Below are 23,646 nucleotides of genomic sequence, written 5' to 3'. Positions count from 1 at the left end.
ATAAAAATTTTCATATTCTTTAAGTGCTTTAAAATTTAATATTAAAACTTATTAATTGAAATTTAATTGACAACTGTCAACCTCTCTAATGCTGATGTGTCAAACATATGGAGAAAGTTGAACAATTTTTATATATAAAACTAGGTGAATACCCCGCACATAATGTTGCTGGTTTTTTTCTTCAACTACTTCAAATTTATATATTTTTTCTTTTTCTAAAAAAAACATAATAATCAATTGATATATTATTATAAATCAATCAATTTTAAATGCAATATCATTAAAATTTTTAAATTTTTATACCAAATAACCATCAATATTTTTAATTAATTATAACATAAATTCTTGTTCAATATTTACATAAATGTTATTTAAGAATCAATTAATAAAAAAACTTTTCATATTATTAACAAATCAAAAGTTTTTATACAAAAAAACCATCAATATTTTCAATTAATTATAACATAATTTTTTGTTTAATATTTATATAAATGTTAATTAAAAATCAATTAATAAAAAAAAATTTTCATTTTCTTTGAGTGGTTAAGAACTTAATATTAAAATTTAATAATTAATTTTATTTAAAAATTATAACTTCAAATTAAAAATTGACACATGTCATCTCCATATTAACTCTAAAATGCTGAGGTGGCACTCATATAGAGAGAGTTGGGCATCTTTTTTTGTTTAATATTTATATAAATGTTAATTAAGAATCAATTAATAAAAAAAACTTTTCATTTTCTTTGAGTGGTTAAGAACTTAATATTAAAATTTAATAATTAATTTTATTTAAAAATTATAACTTTAAATTAAAAATTGACACATGTCATCTCCATATTAACTCTAAAATGCTGAAGTGGCACTCATATAAAGAGAGTTGGCTATCTTTTATATATAAGATTATCAAACATATATTTTTTATTATTCTTTTTATTATTCAATCCTCGAGACTGCAATTATTTTCAACTTTACATCAAAGCCCTGAGCTGTTCTTCTAAAGACTAAGATCAAACCCAAGATCACAAAATACCAGGAGATCACATCTTGCTGTCTCAGAATCATCATCATCAGAAAATATTCTCTCAAGGGGGAATATATACTATTAAATTAAGACCAATAAAGCTTTTGGAGATGGACGCTTGTCGGGAGAAGAGAAGACGATGTACGAAGCTGAGAGTAAGTACTGATAATAACGACAGTGAGAAGATGATGCACAGAGAAATCGAGAGACAAAGAAGACAAGAAATGGCTTCTCTTTATGCCTCTCTTCGTTCTCTTCTCCCTCTTAACTTTATTCAGGTCACTTCCCGAACTCCTAAAAACCCTAATCTTGAATTTGGTTCTTGATCGCTCCTTTAGATCTATACTCAAAAATCTTCGTCTTTTGACTTGGTATTCCGTGAAGGATCAGGGATCATAAGTAGTGTTGCTTTGACTTTTTTTGTTGTTCCTTAATTAGTGTTTTTTTCTTAAAAGGTTCCTAATTAGATTTATAACTTTCTTGGTTTTTTTCTTTTGTTGTTGGTGGGATCTTTTGGTCACTCAAGGGTAAGCGTTCGACTTCAGATCAAGTGAATGAGGCGGTGAACTACATAAAGTATCTACAGAGGAAGATCAAGGAGCTTAGTTCTAGGAGAGATGAGCTCATGTTACTGTCTAGAGGAAGCTTCTTGGATGATTCTAAAGATGAGATGGAGATGATGAATCATGTGATGGTTCGTCAGTGCTTGGTGGGAGTTGAAATCGTGTTTAGCAGCCGCTGCTGCGGTGGACAACCGCAGCTTTCGAGTGTTTTTCAAGTGCTTTGTGAGAATGGTCTCTGCCTTCTTAACTCCATCTCTTCTATAGTTGATGATAGGCTGATTTACACCATACATGCTGAGTAAACCTATATTTACTCTTACTTAATACAATTATTTCATATTTGCGTTTGCATTTACATGTTACAATATAATTGTGAATTTGTTAAAAAGATGTAGTATTAATACAAAATGAAAATGAGGTTTTTTATTGTCTGTTTTTTGGTTTGCGTTTGGTTTTCGTGTTTAGGTAATATTTTTTTTCATCAGAACACTACATGTTGTGGTTTTATATAAAGATAAACACAATTTTTATAACATGTAAACTGAAACATAAACACACTCAGAGAATAATTGTTGAAGTCACAGTAATCATGAAAATGTTAAAATACTAGCTAGTATTAGTATGTATATAAATATATCCAGATTTAATTCCATTCTAGACGTTTTGTAAGCATATATATATATATATATATAGATATATATTCTTTCTGTCGTCAGCATCGAATATGTGAAAAGAAGAAATCATTACTATGATATGCTCATATATGTTTCAAGAAAATGTTCACAGAAGTGGTGATATTCATAGCCGCCATGAGTTTATATAAATAGTAAAATACCCAATTAAAGGAGTAAAATTTTGGTTGATTTTTTCTACGGATATCCAAAGAAAATGGCTTCATGCCATACATTTCAATAGAATATACATCTCATCCGTTGTATACTACTACCCCTTTAAAGTTATGATATGTTTGAGAGTTCAAGGTTATGGCTTGTTTTGTTTTGCAGGTCAGCGATATGACCTTGATTGACGTAGCACAACTTGAAGAGAGATTAACCAGAATGAAGTAAATTGTTGTTGAGTTGGATTCTCTTAACTTGTCAAGCAAACGACTTATATAAGTACGTAGTTTATTTGTACTTGTATAGTTGTGTTGTGTTCACTTCACATCTATTTTGTATATATGTGGATCTTTTGTGTCTAGCTCATTTAGTTGTTTCTAGATCGACAAATCATTATTGTAGTACGCGAATTAGTACTTTATAGTTATATGTATTGGAGCATACACAAAGGTCCAACACTAACTCATCCATCTTATGATCCAATACGAATTTACAAAATCCAAGTAACTAGGATTTCTTAGCAAGATTGAAATCATATATATGCTCTTATGAGCACTGATGTAAACAATTTTGAGGATTGCAACAAAGCAATTTTTTTTTCTTCTCAAACAATTGAATGTGATCATCGTTATGAGCCTATGATATTCAACATCAAAGACAAAGAGATAAATCAAGCCATTATCAAAAATGAATCGGCTAAACTTCTGTTTCCGTTTGCATATGTAGTTTTAGTTCGGATCTGTTCACCGTATGTTTTTGTGAACGTAATCAAAGTGTTATTTAAAAGCTTACCCATTCAAATTAAGGTGTTCAATCCGGATTAACCGATTTGAACCAAAATAACTTATCCAAAAATCAACAAATTATAATATGGTACAAAGAAATTTATTTTTTATCTGAAATACCGAAAATTTGGAAAACAAACTAAGCTGAAAAGGAAAAACCAATTTAAAACTGATTTTTTTTTTTTGGAAAATTAAGAATGTAATTCGGTAAAACTCGAATCTGAACCAAACAATCATATTAGGTTTAGTTTTGGATATAACCATTTATAAACCGACAAAAAAATAATCGAAAAGCAAACCGAAATCCAGATTATACACGCTAACCAAAAAAAAAGAATAAAACGTAATATCGGTTTTGATTTGTTTTCTATATGAATAATGTAGTATATGACATACTGTTTGGACCCAATAATTATAAAGTCCACAAGCTTGTATTTTTGGTTAAAATATGAATACAAATAAAGTTTTTTAAGGTAATTTAAACTGTGAGCAAAATCATTTTATTCCACATTAAAAGATTAAAAAAATTTAGAATCATATAAATATAAACACACACGTGACATAATTCAAAATGTGTGAAGGAGAACCAAAGACCCCTCGCATGCCACTGCCGCTGCCGAGTTAAGCCGGGTTTGGGCTCGTGTCTTGGGTTTTGGTGAATGTAGATCTTCGGTCCACAAAAGATATTTTTTTTGGGCTACGTTTTGGTCAACATTTCTGGTCCAAATTGTTAAAATTTTCAGTTCAAATTCCTACAGAATCACGACATTAAAACTGCAGTCAAATGTCGATCCCGAAAATTATGTCAAAATTAACACCCAAATCACATCATTAGCACACAATTAATCATGTTATTAACATGCTGATTACGTGTTATGCTCCTCTCTCCTTCGCTATATATATCAACCTCTCCTCTCTCATTTTTCAATCGCTCTACACAAAATTTTACAGAGTAAAATCGTTCACATTTTTCTTCAATCTCTCGCGTCTCTTTTCTTTTTTTTAAAATAAGCGTCCGAAAGTATATCGTAGAATTTTAGTTCATACATTCTATAGTCGGGTGTTGCGATTATACAAATATCTGTGGTTGTATCCTGAGATTCATTATCTCATCCAACCGTCACACTGCGAAAGATATTTTGAATTAAGGAAAAATATCATCTCACCTCCACTTATCGTTTTTCCTTATCCGCTTTTATCAAACGTTTTTTTCTGTCTTAAATCGTTTTCTTACATTGCAATATTTGTCTCTTCTAAATTTACTTTCTACATATACGTATCGAAGGAGAAGCGAAACGTCCGAATAGTAATGAAATTACATATATACAATCATAAAACACAATGTGGTACCTGTGGGGAAAAAAAACACAATGTGGTACCATCCTCGAAATAATTTGGGAAAGTGGGATCCATGAGTAAAATCTGAAGCAGCTGGTTTCCATCTAGATAAGGGATCTTTGTTGTCTCCTCTTCCAATCTGGTCCCAAAATTGTCTGAGCTGTCTTATCTTTTAACTAGTTTCCACTCCACTTCACTCATCCTATCTATTTATAATTTATCCCCACTAATTAATTTGTCTTCCTTGACGGCAGTTCTACTGTATATCTTTTTATATTATTCTGACTTGAAGATATTTCAGATTGTAATCACGTTAATTAAAGATAGAGTCTCTTAATAATATACTCAAATGTATGCTATATACAAGAACCTCATACACTATAATTAATTTGTCTTCCTTGACGGCAGTTTTACTGCATATCTTTTTATATTATTCTGACTTGAAGATATTTCAGACTGTAATCAAATTGTAATCAAGTTTATTAAAGATAGAGTCTCTTAATAATATACTCAAATGTATGCTATATACAAGAACCTCATACCCTATAATAGATATCATATTTTCTGTAGATCTAAATCTTTTTTTTGTTTTCCGGTAAAACTGTGAATCTAATCCTTATGACAGCACTACCACTCTTGTGCTTAGACTACGTACAAAAATGGTTGAAAATCGACAACATCTGTATTCATCAATACTATGTACTTATGGGTGCAACACCGTCTGTATAAAGTTTCTTGAACGAAATTATATCATTTAAGTACATGAATAGGTTCTTATTCAGTTATTTGCATAGTAATGGTTTCGTTGTTGCCACTATAAAGTTTTGTTTGGCCAAAACTTAGTTGAAATTAACCACACATAATTCAACGACAAACTTTCTAATTCAAGCAACCTCTTTATCTATTTGAAAGCTTTTATTTTGGATTCTACCGTCCACTATCACAGTAGATAAATTGATTAGATTTCAATTTTTTTCTGTCTAAGAAGCGCAGGTACCAGTGTAACCCCTCACAATTTTTACCGCTTTCATAAAATCTAAAAAAATACATCATTATTTATATTTAAATACTTTAAAATATTTTTGACTACATTGACCGTCTAATAGTTCTACCTAGATTTTGATTGTGTTCACGTCATCTTCAAATCACATGCAATAGTATTTGGAAGAAGAATGAACACAATATACAAACTATATCATATTGTTGATGAAGCATAAAAAATTTCGATGTAATAAAGAGGTATATAAACATTGTTGTGGATCTTAGTGCCTCGTAAAATATTGGTCATGTCCATGTATTCGGTATTCGAACTCGAAACCTTCCCGACTCAATTTTTAGTCAATTCTGTATATGTTTGGATCTTCAAAAGGGGATTGCTTCTCTTTAGTGATCTATTTGGATTCTAGCACCTCCATTATTATTGGCATCTTCCCCCTTTCTTGATATTCATTGATCAGATCCAGGTCAGAAACATTTCCCAACATTATATCCAACATCAATTAGTCTTTACTTTTTAACTCTCAGACACCCTGCTTAATATATGGTTCTGTTGATGCACTGAATTTTGAGTTGTCTTTGGTTCCATGTTTTTACTCGTTTTTGCCATATAACCAATTTGATAGGTTAAGCAATCTGTAAGACCTAAACATTAATTTTAATTTTAATGATATTTACATTTTTAACAAGAAAAAAAAAAAGACATGCTTAATTTAGTGGTTGGTGTGACAACATTTTTTACCTATAAAATATTATGAATCAGCACTTATATACCGCATGAAATATATATTCGTTAGAAAACTCTGAAAGTTCTGATAAAAGATAGTACAGTATTATACTATAGTATACACTTACAAAAACATTATGCATACAAACCATAAAATTCTGTCACGTGTAATAAATAGTGCAACTAGTGCATTAAACCAAAATATATACGACTAAAGAAAAGTACTACTCCCGAGGCTGCATTATTTGGTATAAAGTCTTCTTTTTCTTTCTTTTTCTTCATTCCATGAATATATGATTAAAGAAGATAGACCCAATAATTTAAGGGGAGTCACCTATAAAACCTAATTAGTTTACTAAAATATAAGAGAAACCACGAATCCTGCTGAGATCTGCCATTGCCAAACATCTCATATCCCATGGATCCTTGTAATATTCCTAAAAAGACAAGGCACCAGAGTCATATGTCTCACGAAAGAGACGAAACAACAAAGGAGAAAAAACTTCTCCATCGCAACATCGAACGGCAAAGAAGACAAGAAATGGCCATCCTTTTTGCCTCGCTTCGTAGTCAACTACCTCTCCAATACATAAAGGTTCGTCTGTTAACTCATTAGACTAAATACATAGCTTCCCTCTCAAAGTCATTGATGAGAGGTATTTTGTTTGCTATAGGGGTTTAGTTTTGACAGGTTTTTAGCTCTCTTTCTTCGCAGGGAAAGAGAGCGATGTCAGATCATGTAAACGGAGCAGTAAATTTCATCAAGGACACGCAAACACGGATAAAAGATCTAGCCGCAAGAAGAGACGAGATGAAGAGAGAGATTGCTCCGATTTGTTCGGACCCTAGTAGTCAAACCGGATCTGGATCTGGGTCAAATAGATCGGATCCAGCTAGCGTCATGGTGCAAACCTGCGTGAGTGGCATCGAGGTGGTTGTGAATAGCTCAGTATCAGGTCTTGAGGCTTGGCCACTCTCAAGGGTTCTTGAGGTGCTTCACGAGCAAGGACTTGAAGTCATTAGCTCTTTAACCGCACGAGTCAATGAGAGGCTCATGCACACTATACAAGTCGAGGTAAGGTCACATGACACATAGTTTAGATATATTCTAGGGTTTTTAATTAATGTAATGCTAATTTATTGTGTGAAGCGTGTATATGTTTATATATCCACAGGTAAATAGCTTTGTATGCTTTGACTTAGCTTGGTTGCAGCAGAAGCTAATTGAGGAGTTGGCACTTTCGACGACCGGGTACTGAAAATCAAACTCTTCTCCTAATTTTTTTTTCATCAGATGATCCTTTTGTCCCCATCTCTTTATTGTTTTAGTTTCCGTAGGGTTGTTTTTCTATTGGTCTTTCTCTTCTTGGAGTGAATTTTTGTGTGAAGATGAATCAACTTAGCCAGTTTCTAATCTCTCTTTAATGCTTCTTTGTATAATAGTATATTGAGTATCTTTTTTACAATCAAGGAAATCTTCTAGTGCATCAACGAAAAAAAATTATAGTCATCGTGCCTGATTTCTTAATACATTTTCTTACTGGAATAGTCATTAGCCAACAATCAATGTTAAGACATTTAAGTATAGACGATTCTAAAGACTAAAGTCTCTATTACGTTAACTATTGTAATGTCTTTTTTACACTCATGGTTTACATATGCTGCTTGAACTGGTTGAAGAATCTCATACATAGCTCAATTGGTTCCAAGGATTCCTTTGGAGGGAAGGTTTAATCCTTTTTTCCGAGTTCAAATAGGCTCTAGAGAATGATGGATTACACGTTATTAACAGGTATTACCAACTGCTGATCCAGGATAAAGGAAGAATATGGAAAATTAATCTCGACTTTCCCTTGTTAAAAAGAAAAAAAATGGTTGATTTAATAACAATGTTGTTTACATAACCTATATAACACAAAAGACTGAAAAGAGAGAACATATAAGGAGCCAAAAAAAATCAGTCTGTTAAAGTATATACATTAGTATTATTGCATGCATATACATTCGAATCCACAAACTAATCTCAATATATAACAAGATCTCTTATTTAGTGGAATTTGAAAACCAATGAAGTCATAGTTTTATTTGTCGACATTGTTAAACTCTTTCGCAGAAAGAAAAAGGCCTAGATTCAACTCACAGTACCCACCTTACTAGTTTTCTGATTTTAACAATTTTTTCTTCATAGATTAAATACTTGGATAGTTAGAAACAGATGAGAACAATATGAAAGTACATGTAAAACTAATCTATTTTTTGGTATATCGATAATACGACACTATATATATATATATATATATATATATATATATATTAATGTATGCATAACTTGTGTCTTCTGCCTCTGATGAGTTCTCTACCAGAAGCACATGAAATAGTTCCTCATAATTTCGGTTTTTTTGCCTTTCCACATCTATTTTATCCGTTGAATAGTCTTCTTGTATTTGAAAACAGATTTAAATAAATATTAAATATACAATAATTAGTAACAATGGCATTACAGTCCAGTACATCAACTGTGGAGATCCAGTAGAAAGCGCGGCCCGACTTCAGAGAGTCATTGAAAGTGAATCGTATGGACTTATGGCTGAGACGGCTGCTCGACTTCTAGCTTCCGCCATGACCTCGGAACATAACTCCCCGGCTGGCTCTCCTCTGACTAGTGCTCCTCCTGCTATTCACCCTAACTCTCATGCTCCCGCCTCCCCTGGCCCTTTGAAAAAGAAACGAGGCAGACCACCAACAGCACACAAAGCCCCATCAAATGCCACCAGTTCTGGCGTAGTAGGAGGGGCCAGAAAGAAAAAAGTCAACCAGACAAGAATATCCCCCCTCTCAAGAATGATCCGGCACCGTGCATCTCCATCTTCCTCCAACCATCACCAGGGCACCCACCGCAACCAAAGCTCATCCTCTAGAGCAATCACTCTGCCCCCAGTGAATGATGGATCTACGAACCCCGATAGATCACGGCCTCCGCCAACCGCTATTATTCCCCGCATCGCAAGGACAGTTCGGATTTTCGGGATCCGGGAGGCCCTCTTCCTTAGCGATTCTCAGTTGGAACTGTTGTGGGCGGGGAATCCCATGACAGTTCACCGCCTGAAGGAGTTACACCAAAAGCTAACTCCAGACATTATCTTCCTCACCGAGACAAAAAACGATGAGCCCTTCATGACGAAGACACTGGACTTCCTGGACCAATACTCTCATTTCTTCGTCAAACCTCATTCTGTCGGAGTGGTGGCCTTGCACTCTTCTGGAAACAAGACATCAATATCACAATCCTCAGTTTGTGTGGAAACTTCATAGAATCATCCTTAACATACAAAGCAAAAACGTTTGTTACCACCTTCCTTTATGGAGAACCGGACCATTCCAAGAGGCGGGAAATCTGGGCTACTCTCTCCTCTCTGGCAGCTACCCGTGATTCCCCTTGGTTCATCACTGGAGATTTTAATGATATAATCGACAACTCTGAGAAAACTGGTGGTCGAACCCGTGCCGAAGGTTCTTTTGTTGAGTTCATATCCTTTCTATCGCAGAATGATCTGTATGACCTCCCCCACTCTGGGAACTTCCTCTCTTGGAGAGGAACACGCCACTCCCACCTCGTTCACTGCAGACTTGATCGAGCTATGGCCAATTGTGCTTGGGTAGAACTATTTCCTTCAGGATGCTGCAAGTACCTTGAATTTGAAGGCTCCGACCACCGACCCATCATCACCTGGTTAGACAACACAAAGCCAAAAAAGAAAAACCTATTTCGATATGACAGACGCATGAGGACCAACTCTGAAATCACTGACCTGGTTTCCAGCTGCTGGAACCAGAACCATAGCGACACAGTGGAAGAGAAAATAGCCAAATGTAGATCTGCCATATCTGCATGGAACAGAACGTACCACTTAAATAGCTAAAAGGTGATCCAGGAAGAAAAACGAAAGTTGGAGGAGGCTATGACCTCACCTATTCATGACGCATCCCTACTCCAGGAGATCAACTCCAAGCTTCAATGGGCCTACAAAGATGAAGAGGAATACTGGAAGCAAAGGAGTAGAGCTCTTTGGTTAAATCTGGGTGATAAGAACTCAGGGTTTTTCCACGCTGTGACCAGAGGCAGAAGGGCCCTCAACAGATTCTCAGTCCTCGAAAACAAGCATGGCGTCCCTGTATATGAAGAAGATGAAATAGTGCAAGTTATCAGTGAATATTTCCAAGATCTTTTCATTACAAGATCGGTAAACTGTGAGGAAACTGTAGCTCAGGCCCTTTCTCCTTGCATATCCCCGACTCAAAATGAGGCCCTCACTGTACTTCCATCAAAGAGTGAAATAAAAGCTGCCCTCTTCTCCATCCACCCTGACAAAGCTCCTGGACCGGACGGCTTCCCTGCAAGCTTTTTTCAAACAAATTGGTTAACGGTGGGAGATAAAATCACTGAGGAAATTCAGTCCTTCTTCACTTCTGGCCGATTCTTTGGATCTATCAACCTCACTCACGTTCGGCTAATCCCGAAAGTCCAAAGTCCCAAAACGGTGGCTGAGTTCCGACCTATTGCTCTTTGCAATGTTTACTACAAAGTTGTCTCTAAAATCCTTACTTGTCGGCTACAACCACTTCTGGAGGGTATCATCTCTGAATCCCAGTCAGCCTTTGTCCCAGGAAGAGCCATTTCGGACAATGTATTGCTCACTCATGAAATCCTGCACTACCTGAAAGGATCAAAAGCAACGAAACACTGTGCAATGGCCATTAAGACCGATATGAGTAAAGCCTATGATAGGCTGGAATGGAGTTTCATAGTTGCGGTTTTAGAGAGACTAGGTTTCCACCGGAAATGGATAAACTGGATTTTCCAGTGTATATCCACGGTTTCCTACACTTACCTCGTCAATGGCTCAGCCCAAGGTCTGGTTCTTCCCCAACGCGGCATCAGGCAGGGGGATCCGTTATCCCCTTTCATCTTCATTTTATGCGGAGAGGTCATCTCTGGTATGTGTGCAAAAGCTCAATCAAATGGCAAGCTCCCAGGCATCCGTATTTCTAGAAGAAGCCCGCTCCTGAACCATCTGCTGTTCGCTGATGACAAGATGCTCTTCAGCAAGACTACTCCCACATGCTGTTCCTCACTGACTGATATCCTAAACAAGTACGACGCCATCTCCGGCCAGATGATTAACAAAGAAAAGTCAACCATCATCTTTTTGGGGAAGACCCCCCAAGATATCAAGGACAGAGTAATGCAATCTCTTGGAATAACAAAGGAAGGGGGACAGGGGAAATACCTGGGCCTCCCTGAAAGCTTTGGTAGAAGAAAAAAGGATCTCTTCACCCAGATAGTTGACCGTATCCGACAGTGATCCATCAACTGGTCCACCAGATTCCTCTCCAGTGCAGGAAAACTCACGCTGCTGAAGTCTGTCTTGTCAGCAATCCCCACCTACTCCATGTCATGCTTCAAATTACCAACTAGCCTTTGCAAAAGGATCCAATCAGCACTTACACGTTTTTGGTGGGACTCGAAACATGGACAAAGGAAAATGGCTTGGGTGTCTTGGAAACTACTCTCCAGATCAAAGAAGGAGGGTGGTCTGGGTTTCCGTGAAATCCAATGCTTTAACGACGCTCTGCTCGCTAAACAAACATGGCGTATCCTCTCAAAACGTACTTGCCTTCTCGCTAGAGTTCTGCGAGGCAAGTATTTCCCGGACACTTCTCTCCTCGATGTACCGATGGCCGCATCTATATCCCACGGATGGAGAGGCCTTCTCATCGGCAGAGACCTCCTCCTCAAGCAGTTGGGCAAATCCATTGGTAATGGATGTGACACTTCAATATGGGCTGAACCCTGGCTTTCTCTGGAACATCCGATGGCACCGATGGGACCAGCAACTGAATCGACCAGTAACATGAAGGTTTCAGACCTACTCCTTGGTAATAGTGGATAATGGGACATTGATAAGATAAAGGAAATCTTACCTCACTATCTCGCGGATATATTGAGCATCAAACCAAGCTCCAAAGGTGCAAAGGACTCCTTCGTCTGGCTACCTACTTATTCAGGCACATACTCCTCCAAAACAGGCTACCACATTGCGATGTCATCCTCTGAGGAAGGACCCATTATTAAGGAACCTGCACTCAACTGGAACGCCGAGATTTGGTCAACAAAACTCCCACCTAAACAGAAGGTCTTTATGTGGAAAATTATACAGAAAGCCCTCCCAATTGGTGAACACCTACTCAACAGAGGAATCATGGAGGATCCAGGATCTGTTCATTGTGGAGATCTCGAAACTCCTGAACATCTCTTCCTCCAGTGCCCGTATGCTCGCCGAGTTTGGGATCTCGCTCCTGTCTACCCTGATTTCACGCCATACCAAATGGACTCTTTCACTGATGCTCTTATTGCCTCGAAGCTCTCGAAGTGCCTTCCACCGACCGGAGTCGGAATCGGTCCAATCTTTCCGTGGATCTGTTGGTCCATTTGGAAGTCCCGAAACAGCCTCCTTTTTGAAGAGCGACGGTTCTCACCAGAAGACACTATCACAAAAGCATTAACGGATGCGAGAGAATGGCAGCTTGCCCAAACCCCTGAACCTGGTAATAACCCTTCCCATTCATCAGTTCCGACCCCTCTACATCAACCAGGATCCATCGTCTGTTTCACGGACGGTGCCTGGAGGGCTGACATCAAAACTGCTGGAATTGGATGGATTCTCTCTGAAGAAGGCGGATCTGAAATCACTAAGAACCGATCTACCATCCCCTTCGTGAACAGTCCTCTGATTGCCAAAGCTTTAGCCATCCGAGAAGCTTTAAACCACGACCTCTTGCTGGGCCTAACCTCAATCAAAATCAAGTCTAACGCTCAACTCCTCATCAGAGCCATCAACATGCACGAGCAGATCAAGGAGATCTATGGTCTCCTCTTCGATATCCACGCTCTTGCCTCTCTCTATAGTTCGTCTTCTTTCTATTTTATCCCGAGATCGGAAAATTCAAGAGCTAATGCTCTCGCTAAACTCTCTCTATGTAATCTGAACTTCTGAGCTACCCCTTTGTGTCTCACCTAATTCTAATTAATGAAATGGCCGTTAAAAAAAAAAAAAGTAATAACGGGCAAATGAGTGGTTGAGATCTCCTGAATATACCTTTTATTTTATTTTGTTATTTAATTGTTAAGTATAGAGATGCTGTCCAACGAATTTATGATCTTCAAATCAGATTATGTTCCAATAAAGACAGCCTAACTTCATTACTTAAATCAGTTGCAGTGATTAATAATTTTCCGACCAGTATCTCAAAAGACCCCAAAAACAGAGAATCAAATACCCATTTATAAAAGCTACCAAAATCATATATATATATAAAAAATAAAGCCTCTTTCTAAAATTTGTTTTTCTTTTTCCTTAATTGAATTTTCTAACTATATAGTTCACATGGATGACGATTTCATATATATTTTAGAAAATTATATTACTGATCTTATCGTCTTTTACATCTCACTGTAAAGCTAAAAGTGGAAAAGTGTATATGCCGGATCCCAATTTCGAACAGACAATGGAAAATTGCTCGAACTGTCGACAAACAAAAATTTGTTCGAAATAGGTTTATGTACCCCAAAAAAAGTGAATTTGAAAGAGGAAATAGAAATAGGACATAAGTTTGAAGATTGCTTGAGAAACAGAAATGGGAGTTAGTCGTGAACCACAATCAATACTCAGGTGAGTTAAGGGAGTCCAACGTGCTGAAGAAAGGTAGGAGATCGCGTCACCCAATCAGAGGTGATACGGGCACGTAAGAATCTATCATTTGTGTCCATCCATATTCTGATTTCTAGCTCGTGAAGTTAGAACTTAAGATTTTGTTGTATTTGAGCGATAATCAAGCTTTGAAAAGATTCAATGAGTGAACTATACTTATCGAGCCTCGAGAGCATGCACGATTTGAGACAGCTAACTTAATCTTAGTTAGTGAAAGCAAACTAGTCTTTTGCTTTTACATGTCTGGCTTAGCCGACATAAACTTATCTAGTTGTGTGTGTGTGGCCCCATTCATGATGGTGATGATTAGTTGGCAAAATATCAGTGTCCGCATGTACTACAAAAAAAGCTGTTTGTACTTGGTTAGCTTTTGAATATGTTTTTAATGGTGTAATTTACCAAATATCCTTAAGAATTTAATCAATTGGGCGAATGATAGTCAAAGATTTGACTTTGGAATAACAGATTATTTTGAGTAACAGTGTCAAAAGTTTTGGTACGTGAGTCGACGTAGAATTATAAATTTTATACTTATTTAAGTATTTAACTAAATCATGAGTTACAAAAAGTGTTTTAACTGAATTAAAAAAAAAATGATATGATGTTACTGTAACAAATTATGAGCTCTTGAGCTATGACCTATTTGGAGAGTTAAAATATTTTATTGTTTAAATAAGATCGACGAATTGCTATATTGTTCATCGGTAAAATTTCATTATCCTAGCTAAGATTTCGTCGAATTTGCCAATTATCAATTCAACTTCTAAAGGACAAACCAAAGTAGGCCTCTCGGTGGTTTAAAATCAGCAGAGGATCGATTGTGGGGTTTTTGGGAGCCCGAATGACGATCCTGAACCACCTTATGGATCTACAAGTCGTGTCTGGAGCATCAGTTTCAGGGCCGGTGAATTTAAATTTTATTTCGGAGTCAATTTTGCAAAACTTAAACTAGTCCAATTGGTTTTGTGTAGTCAGAAATGGGTCATATTTGTTAACTGCGCGAGTTTGCTTCTTCTCAGATGCGCGTGTTTGTGACATTTTTACTTATTTTTACAAAATGGTTTATATGTTGTCCTACATCGAAAAGTTTCAAAATTTAGAAAGATAAGTTGCAGCTATAAATAAGAGTGAACTGATACCCTTGGCTACTTAATTGTGGGTTTTAGCTGCGCTAATAAGAGTTTTTATTTAAAAATAGTAATAGCTTTTAACAAAGAAAAATGTCTAAAGGGGCCAATTTTTTTTTGCTTGTAATCCGTGAAAAGTCAGGCACGACTCTGCTACGAACATGTGTGTTGCAAGAGGAAGGGATATAGTCTGGCCCGACGTGTGCATGGCATAAACATCATAAGTTTTGGTTTAGGATCAAGAACCAAAATTTTTAATAGGTAAAAATAATGGTAGGCTCTTAAGGATTTAGATGCTTCTGTATAAGTTGTTTACTTTACCATCTAGGCTCATTTTTGAGTAGGGCTTTTATTACCAGTGGATTGGCCCTAGACATTTATAGTACCTTAAAATGATAACATAGTCAAAGCAGTTTTCAGAAGACGAATGGAGAAAATATTTTTTAGAAAAGAATTTAGAGCTCAAATTAGAGAAAAAACTTCATAATTAATCTGAGAACCAAAAAAAAACATGAAGAACGTAGTGGAGATTATGTTTTCAAAGTGTTTCATGGTTTACTTTGTCATGTTTGTAAGCTTAGAAAGAAGGTGACAAAGAAAAATATGCTTCTAGAAGGTGTTTCATGTCGGATAAATAAATATCCAACCCATATGTAAGAAATAAACGAATAACATATTTTAAAACAGTTAAATGAATGATAAAATTATAAAAAAAAATTATTTCATATCATTGTCTCTTATTTTTTAACAACTGTAATCTCCTATTTTTTAACAACTGTAATCTCCATACTTAGTTTAAGGAATCATTAAAAAAAGAAATTTATTTTTTAAATTATTACATGTCATTACAAATAGAATAATTATAACAAATGACCAATTTTAGATTCGTATTTGCAAGAATGACCATACACTATTTGAATAATTGTTCAATTTTTTTTAATACTAATATACCCCTACAAGTCTACACTCCTCTACTCATATCTATATCTCTTTCTCTTTCTCTTTCTCCTTTCTCCTTTCTCCTTCTCCTTTCTCCTTCTCATTTCTCTTTCTTTCGTCTGTATTTTCTTATGCCTCTTATGTAAAACTTTTCACTTTCATCTTCTCCATCGTTCATCACTCTATTTCTTTAAGTTTCTCTTATAATTTTCTTCATATTCAGCTGAAATCACCATCACAGAATCTGCTTATTGGAAAGCCATATCTAAAGTTAATTGGATATGATCAAAGTTGGTTAAAATTTCACCTCTGATCTGAACTTTCAATAAAAAATTAACATTGATTTGATTTCTTTGTAAGTAAAAACAACTTCGTATTCCATTGCTAGAACAAATAATGATCCTATTAGATTGATGCTAACGTATATAGTAGTGTGTATCTATCTGAATTACTCTTATAATTCTATTGTTAGACTGTTAACAATATATAAAGAGTGTTATATGTATTTGTAGCGTACTAACTACCAAAATAACACCTGTAACAATCTAGATAATTCATCATTGTTATCAATCTAACATATTTTTGACCTAGTTAATTATAAGGTTAGACGTTAATTTATATGTAACGTGCTAAGTATATCAATAACATCTTTAATCATCTATATAACTCATTATTGTTATCAATCTAACATATTTTTTACCTAGTAAATTATAATGTTCGACATTAATTTATATGTAATGTGCTAAGTATATCAATAATATCTTTAATCATCTATATAACTCATTATTGTTATCAATCTAACATTATATTTATCGTATAAAACATAATGTTATATTCTAAATTTATATGTTTATATATGATATGGCTCTCGTTAACGTAGAGATATCACCTCTATTCTACAAAATCTCATAGCCACCCTATAAGTACACAGTGATACATGTTAGACGCTTTTTGCAACCTGGGGAAAAATATCAGCAGGATAACATCGTCTTTACTGCTAACCATGGGCACAATATGTTTTGTTTTAGGTGAGCCCGTGATCATTCTGCTAATTTTCACTCCCATATGGATTATTCAGCTAATTGAACTCTTACAAATAACAAAAAATAATTAAAATACAAAATGATATAATTCTCTTTTAAAAATACTGAAAAATATGTAAAAAAAAATTATTAAATAAGATATAACTATGTATTTTTTAATTATCAAAATATTAAAATATTATATATTTTTAAATAATAATTAATACATATATTCAAATAAAATCCATTCAAAATCTTGCAATATTTTTCAATATAAATTATATAATTTAATTTAATTATATATAAAAAATTAAGTTTAAGTTTATATTTTAGTCTATTACAAAATGGACTAAGTATGATAATTCTATTTATAATAATTAGTTAGCTATATATTATAAAATTAAAAAAAAAATAGAAGAATTTTGTAAAAACTTACTCTGTGCCAATCCTAGTATCATATTATCGTCTTTTACTAATTGTTACAAGAATATTGTCATATCACATATGTAAAACACTTTTCTTATCTAATACGATTTAGATGTGATTTGGTTAGCGTAATTGGGCAAACAAATTACAGGGTAATATATAAATTCAGGGTCGTTTAGGGTTCAAAAGAATCAGCCCGAAATAATTAAAGGCCCGTAATGTGAATTATGAATTTTCCGAGCCCAAATAAGAGCACTAAAAAGTCTAAAATTAAAATAGCATCATATGACGACAAATTCGTGTGTGGTCTTCTGAATTCGAAACAATTTGAGAGGGATTTAATTCCGACAGGAGATGTAGTGACTTGGATTCGAAGACCCACGACCTACTTTTACCAGAAAAAATTGCTGAAAACGTCATTTATTTATTCTTAAAATTATTTAATTATTATGAAATAGAGGGAGTATTTAATTAGGTATGATATAAGTTAAAAACAAAAAAAAAGGTATGATATTCTTAAAATTACTAACTAATTCATGAAGATCTTTGGAGCATTTTGTTTCAGAGACAAAAACATTCACTGTTTAAAATGTACAAAAAATATTCAGTATCCGTAATTCAACTGACCACACAAAGGAAGAGTCGATAAAGTCTCAAGTTTAAGAACCGACAATGAAGAGGGTACTAATTTATCTGCTATGGTTTTCTTCGTGAAGAAATTATGAGATTAGGTTCAAACTATTTTAATAGAATCTAGCCAAACAAAAAAAAAAGCATGGCGATTACATTGAGGTCTAAAATTTGTTTATCATGTTTTAGTATTACATTATGTACAGACAAAATCTATATTTTACATCCAAAAAAAAAATAAGTTGGTTGTATGAAATGCTTTATTAATTATTATTTCTTATTTAAACATATATAAAATTGATGGGATATGGAGTCTAGAGTTTTGTGCTTGTATCGTCGTCGATTTAAAACCCGATAGTGAAGGTAAAAACCAATAGACTTCGCAAAAAAAAAAAAAAAAACATATATCTATCAATATCATCGTCTCTTGGGTGAATTAGAAAAAAAAATATCATTTCTACATTTTCATTACGATTGAGACGACTATTGTTTGGCTGCTCCATCCACAAGTGCAATAAAAAAAAAACATTATTAGTTTGGTCTCATCACTGTCTCTCACTTTCTTACACGGAATCCATGTTCGGACAATCAGGATCTCAAATGACGATCTTAAAAATGAGGAGAATCTTCAAATTACGAAAAAGGTCGAAGGGCTTGTAGAATAAAAGATCAGCTTTCGGGTAAAAGCACCGAATCCCAAAATGCATCTAGTATATAATGAGAATGTGAAAATAAATAAATCGTATGCCTATAAAAGCAATTCAAGCTATTAATGTTATCATTTTATAAGCATGCATATTATGTAGTCATGATTAAATATTCTCCATAAAGCAGACCATATAGATCTTCCCCGCCACTTTTTTCTTCTTCTTTTTTTTTGACGCCCTCCTTCACTTTTCTAAGATGCCGTTTACAATATGTGTCTATATGATTTTTAAGCCGAAATTCATTCTCTAAATCTAAATAAATAAATAGAGGAAAAAAAACTTGTTGAGATGGTATCAGTTATCGAGGTTTGAGAAGATAGAACTACGAAAGTGATGCCTCTCTATAAATAGATATGGAAACAAAGACAAATCATTTCTACAAATGTAAAAACAAGAAAAGCTAATTTTACCTCCATTGATGAGGCATGAGCATGTGTATGTGCCCTTTTAGGGAAACAATAAATTAATTTCATGCATATAACACATTGAAAATTTCGTGACAAGAAAAGTGAAGAGAGAGATTGTTTGTGTATGGTCTGTTAATTAGGTGAGCAGCAGCCGACCTAGAGAGAGAGAAGCATATATATAGGAGGAGAGAAAGAGAGAGGAAACCTAGGGTTTTTTAAACTTTTAATTTTGGAGATATAGTATAGAGAGATGAGTTTTAATGGTTTGGTGATCGTGCCCATCATTTTTTACTTGTCTTTCTGTGTTATTTAACGGTTTGTAAAATTTAAGACATCGTACTCTATTTTCTTAGCCCCATTACAGTTCCCCGGCCTCAAGGCATTATTATATTCAAGTTATTAAATTATTGCCATAAGTTTGCTTGCAAATTATAGTAAAAGTGCAACATATAGATCAAAATCAAGCCCGGTAAGTCAACGTTCAGCCGGACATAATCACATAAATAGAATCAAAGGAGATGATAATCCCCTTTTGATTCTACGGCATGTGAAGCATGTTTCCACCGTCTAATTTTTCTTTCACAATCTAAACCACAACCTCTGACTAATATTTTCCTCGAATCGCGATTACCAAACTACAGTAAAACCTCTATAAATTAATACTCGATAAATTAATAATCACTATAAATTAATAAATTTCTCTGGTCCCGAATTGGGCCAATGTAAAAATCCATCAAATTCGATAAGATAATAAGATAATATTTTTTTTGAAATTCCTATGTAAATATATAGTCCCAACATAAACATAAATTACTATTTATATAAATTCATATATATATATATAGGTAAGATATAATATATTAGAATATGTTTAATGTGTTGTTTATTTTTATTTAAGTTTGAAATTTTATAGAAAATCAACTCTTTATTTATTTATGTTAATAGCTTGTAATGTTGTTTTTTTATCTCCATTCAAAATTTGAGAAAAAATTTAGATGTGATAATTAATTTTCTTACGCATAATTATTTTGAAATATATTATGGTATTATCTTTAATTTCAGCACCAACATCAAAGATAATAGCGATTACTATGATTAGTAATCATAATTTTAAATTTTTAATATGTCATTTTATAAGCATATAAGTTTATATTCTTAAATATAACATCATTTGAGAGAAAATTTAAGAAGAAGATGGGCAAAAAATAATTTTCCTCTATAAATTAATAATTATTAATTTATAGATAAATTAATACCACGATAAATTAATAAAATTTTGTGGTCCCAATATTATTAATTTATAGAGGTTTTACTGTATATGAAAATATTGGATGTATATTAAGTTATTAACCGGTTCTAGAGATAAGTATAACCAGACATGAGCCACGATCTAGCAGGTAATTTATGTATTATAAATGTCACATTTTGAGAATCTATCCCGAATAGAATAAGATTTCAAAAAGTGTTGTTTACTCATATGATTTCTCATGGTTTGACTTGGTTGAATTCGGTGTTTGCCATGTAAAATTTGTATGTTTAAATTCATTTAGTTTGGTGAACCAACTTTGTTGAGTTATTAGAATACTATAGCTACTCAGCTCAATATTGATTTATAATTGTCACATGATATCTATAATACATAAATTATTTGCTAGATTACAGCTTAAGTAAGGTTAAATTGATTTCATAGTCTACTATTATACTCGATTTTAAAAACATTTACTGAATTAAAATATTTTGAACCTGAATATTAAACCAAAACATAGAGAGTTTAAAATCAGTATATATCAAATTAGGAAATATTTAAAGTGAATCAACAAATTAGGAAATATTTAAAGTGAGTTAAGTAAGCTTACTTGCTTTAGTTTACTTGCTTTAGTGAGTGGGGTTGAGCTGGACAACACAATATACGGTAAAACGATATATGTTTTAACTACTTCTAGTAAAAAATATATTGAATAGTTCAAGTATTTTTAGTAATGCTACACTTTGATAAGAAATAATAAAAAATTAAGTTAAAAAGATAGCTCGGAAAAGGCAAAACTGTCATGAGAGTCAATGGAGCAGAAGCATGGAACCGATGTGTCCACATCTCTCCTCTTCTCTCCCTTTTATCGCACAAACACACACTCTCAGTCCTTTCTTCCTCCGGTATTAATTATTCTTTTCTGTTTTTCATTTTTTAATTTGTTTCTTTGCTAGTTGAAGATAGGGCTAGAATTATTATCCGGTATTCGGTATCGATCCGGTATCCGATCTATCTGATCCATAAAAGCCGAATATTCGTGTAGTTCGGATCCAGATTCGGATAGTGAAATTAAGTATTCGTTTATTTCAGATACGAATTCGGATACTAGAAAATTTTGAAACCGGATATCCGTTATCCGTTTGTTAAATATTTATTTATTTTTAATAATATTTATTCATTTTTAAAAATTAACTTTAAATTGTTTTTGGTTTAACTCCTTTACATATGATTGAAATTTATATGATAATTTTCTATTTTAGATTGTGAGACAAGAACATGAAAATGGATAGAATATGAATAAGAAGATAAATTAACTTTTCTATTACTATTTTCTGTTTTTCTATATAAACTTTTAAATTTTATGCTATTTGAGTGCTTTTTTATATTTGTTATTTGTAACTTGCTATGATAATACATTTTAATTATCTATGTTATCTCATTATAATTTTTAAAAATTAAAGATTTTTTTTATATCAACAAAACTAGATATCCGGTCGGATATCCGAAAATATTCGGTTCAAACTGGATATCTAGACCGGATATCCAGAATTTTCGGATCTGAATCCGGATAGTAAAATTGATTATCTGGTGGATCTGGATCCGGATCCGGATCTGGATCCGGTCCGGATATCCGACTTCGTTCCAAGCTTATTGATCATGAAAAAAATATTATCCATGATTAAAAATTAAAAAATGGTGAAAATATATTAATTTAAAAAGAACAGTACAATGTCAAAACAAAATAATAAAAGCAGTGAAATGAATTCTTACGCCGCGTTTGCAGTCTTAAGGACAATGATGAGACTCTCTTACCTTTTTCTAGTTGTCAAAATCAAACATCAAACATCAACGTTAAGAAAAATTGTGTAGTTATATTAGCCAAAACTGATGCGCTTTATTCATTGCCAGGTTCCACAGGCATCTCCTTTTATTCAAAACAAATTATGCTTTTGTTGATTAATGTCTGTAAATATCCATACAATATAGTTAAACTTCTTATTACAAATAGAAGGGAGATGGGAGTTGTATACATTAATTAAGTGCTCCTTAATTTTAACCAATACCATATTTGATTTGCTTGAGTTTACCTGAATGTATGTATGTTCATCACAATGTTATATATTTCTTGAAAAAGTCTCATCTATTGTGTCGGTCATATGTTTTTGAGATCATCTAAATTTTAAGAAGCCCTTATTTTTCTTCTTTTCTTCAATTTAAGCTTATCTTGGTATATTTCCTTCATGTTGTGTTTGACGTTTACATTCCAAATTAGCAACTTATTGTTTTAAATAGAGATTCATTAAGGAAAAACATATACTAAACGCAAATGCATATAATCTAAGACTGAGGACCGACCCCGATCTTTGCCGGAAACAAAGCCCATTGCGGTTTTTAGAATAAAAGAAAAAAAAAATATGAAAAAGGGATGAGGACATTTCTATATAAATAAGTAAATAGGTATTCCTAATTTTCTTGTCAAATATCACATAAAATAGTGAATTATTTGAGTGTAATGCCTGAATTCTTTCTTTACTATATGACAACATATTAGGTATCTAAAATATTCAACAACAAAGAGAGAATCTTTGTTGCACACAAAAAGAAGAAGAAACAATTTCTGAGAAGAGTATCCACGAGAAGAAAGAACCGAATTACACTTGCAACGCGTATCATCAACACATGGTGGTATGTGTGATTGGATGAAAAGACATAGCTACTTTTTAAACATGGTTCTATATTTTTTTTTTTTGGTGAATGACCAGGAGAAACATGGTTCTATATTGTTATTATAATTTTTAATATGTATCTCTATTATACTTGTTTTCAATATTTTTCCCCCGTTTTAACATCAATCAGTACTCGTTTTCAATTTTCTGCAAAAAGCAAAAACCCACCAAAAAGCTAAAAAAAAACCCTAATAGTCATATGACTCATCTCTCTTCATAAACCCCAAAGCCAGAGAAACTAAACCTCAAAAGATCAAAACAAAATCGTTTCTCTGGTTCTTCTTGTTCCCTTCTCTCATTTTGTTTTTTAAAATAATAAAAACTCATTTTGGGCTATTTTAAATTTTCTCTTTAATTTGAGTGCTTCTTGAA

The 23,646-nt window shown here is 33.6% G+C and overlaps 2 protein-coding genes and 1 pseudogene across 2 annotated transcripts; all 3 read left to right on the top strand.

The window, feature by feature from the left end:
• Positions 1–1,134: 1,134 nt before the first annotated feature.
• Positions 1,135–2,654, top strand: LOC18018207 (transcription factor bHLH36). The gene is made up of 4 exons (XM_024156790.1): positions 1,135–1,302; positions 1,551–1,885; position 2,560; positions 2,592–2,654. Exons 1-4 carry the CDS (start codon positions 1,135–1,137, stop codon positions 2,652–2,654), a joined length of 567 nt encoding a protein of 188 aa, XP_024012558.1.
• Positions 2,655–6,601: 3,947 nt separating this feature from the next.
• On the top strand, positions 6,602–8,202 carry LOC18018206 (transcription factor bHLH120). The gene is made up of 4 exons (XM_006401846.2): positions 6,602–6,867; positions 6,988–7,347; positions 7,448–7,524; positions 8,065–8,202. The coding sequence occupies exons 1-4, from the start codon at positions 6,691–6,693 to the stop codon at positions 8,174–8,176; spliced, it is 726 nt and encodes a 241-aa protein (XP_006401909.2). The 5' UTR covers positions 6,602–6,690; the 3' UTR covers positions 8,177–8,202.
• A 653-nt stretch (positions 8,203–8,855) lies between these two features.
• LOC112086529 lies at positions 8,856–13,327 on the top strand (annotated as a pseudogene).
• The last annotated feature ends 10,319 nt before the right edge of the window (positions 13,328–23,646 follow it).

The sequence above is a fragment of the Eutrema salsugineum genome, unplaced genomic scaffold, assembly GCF_000478725.1.
Source record: "Eutrema salsugineum unplaced genomic scaffold, Eutsalg1_0 scaffold_2, whole genome shotgun sequence".
NCBI classification, from domain to species: domain Eukaryota; kingdom Viridiplantae; phylum Streptophyta; class Magnoliopsida; order Brassicales; family Brassicaceae; genus Eutrema; species Eutrema salsugineum.
Note: the sequence above shows the minus strand (reverse complement) of the source record. Positions and strands in the feature narration are given on the sequence as shown.

What these genes read in the sequence shown, in the direction of transcription:
- LOC18018207 (XM_024156790.1), top strand. Translation starts at nt 1,135, where the DNA reads ATGGACGCTTGTCGGGAGAAGAGAAGACGATGTACGAAGCTGAGAGTA. An exon ending in TCCCTCTTAACTTTATTCAG is followed by an intron (nt 1,303 to 1,550) that starts GTCACTTCCCGA and finishes TGGTCACTCAAG; the next exon opens with GGTAAGCGTTCGACTTCAGA.
- LOC18018206 (XM_006401846.2), top strand. Translation starts at nt 6,691, where the DNA reads ATGGATCCTTGTAATATTCCTAAAAAGACAAGGCACCAGAGTCATATG. An exon ending in TGCACACTATACAAGTCGAG is followed by an intron (nt 7,348 to 7,447) that starts GTAAGGTCACAT and finishes ATATATCCACAG; the next exon opens with GTAAATAGCTTTGTATGCTT. An exon ending in TTGGCACTTTCGACGACCGG is followed by an intron (nt 7,525 to 8,064) that starts GTACTGAAAATC and finishes CGTTATTAACAG; the next exon opens with GTATTACCAACTGCTGATCC.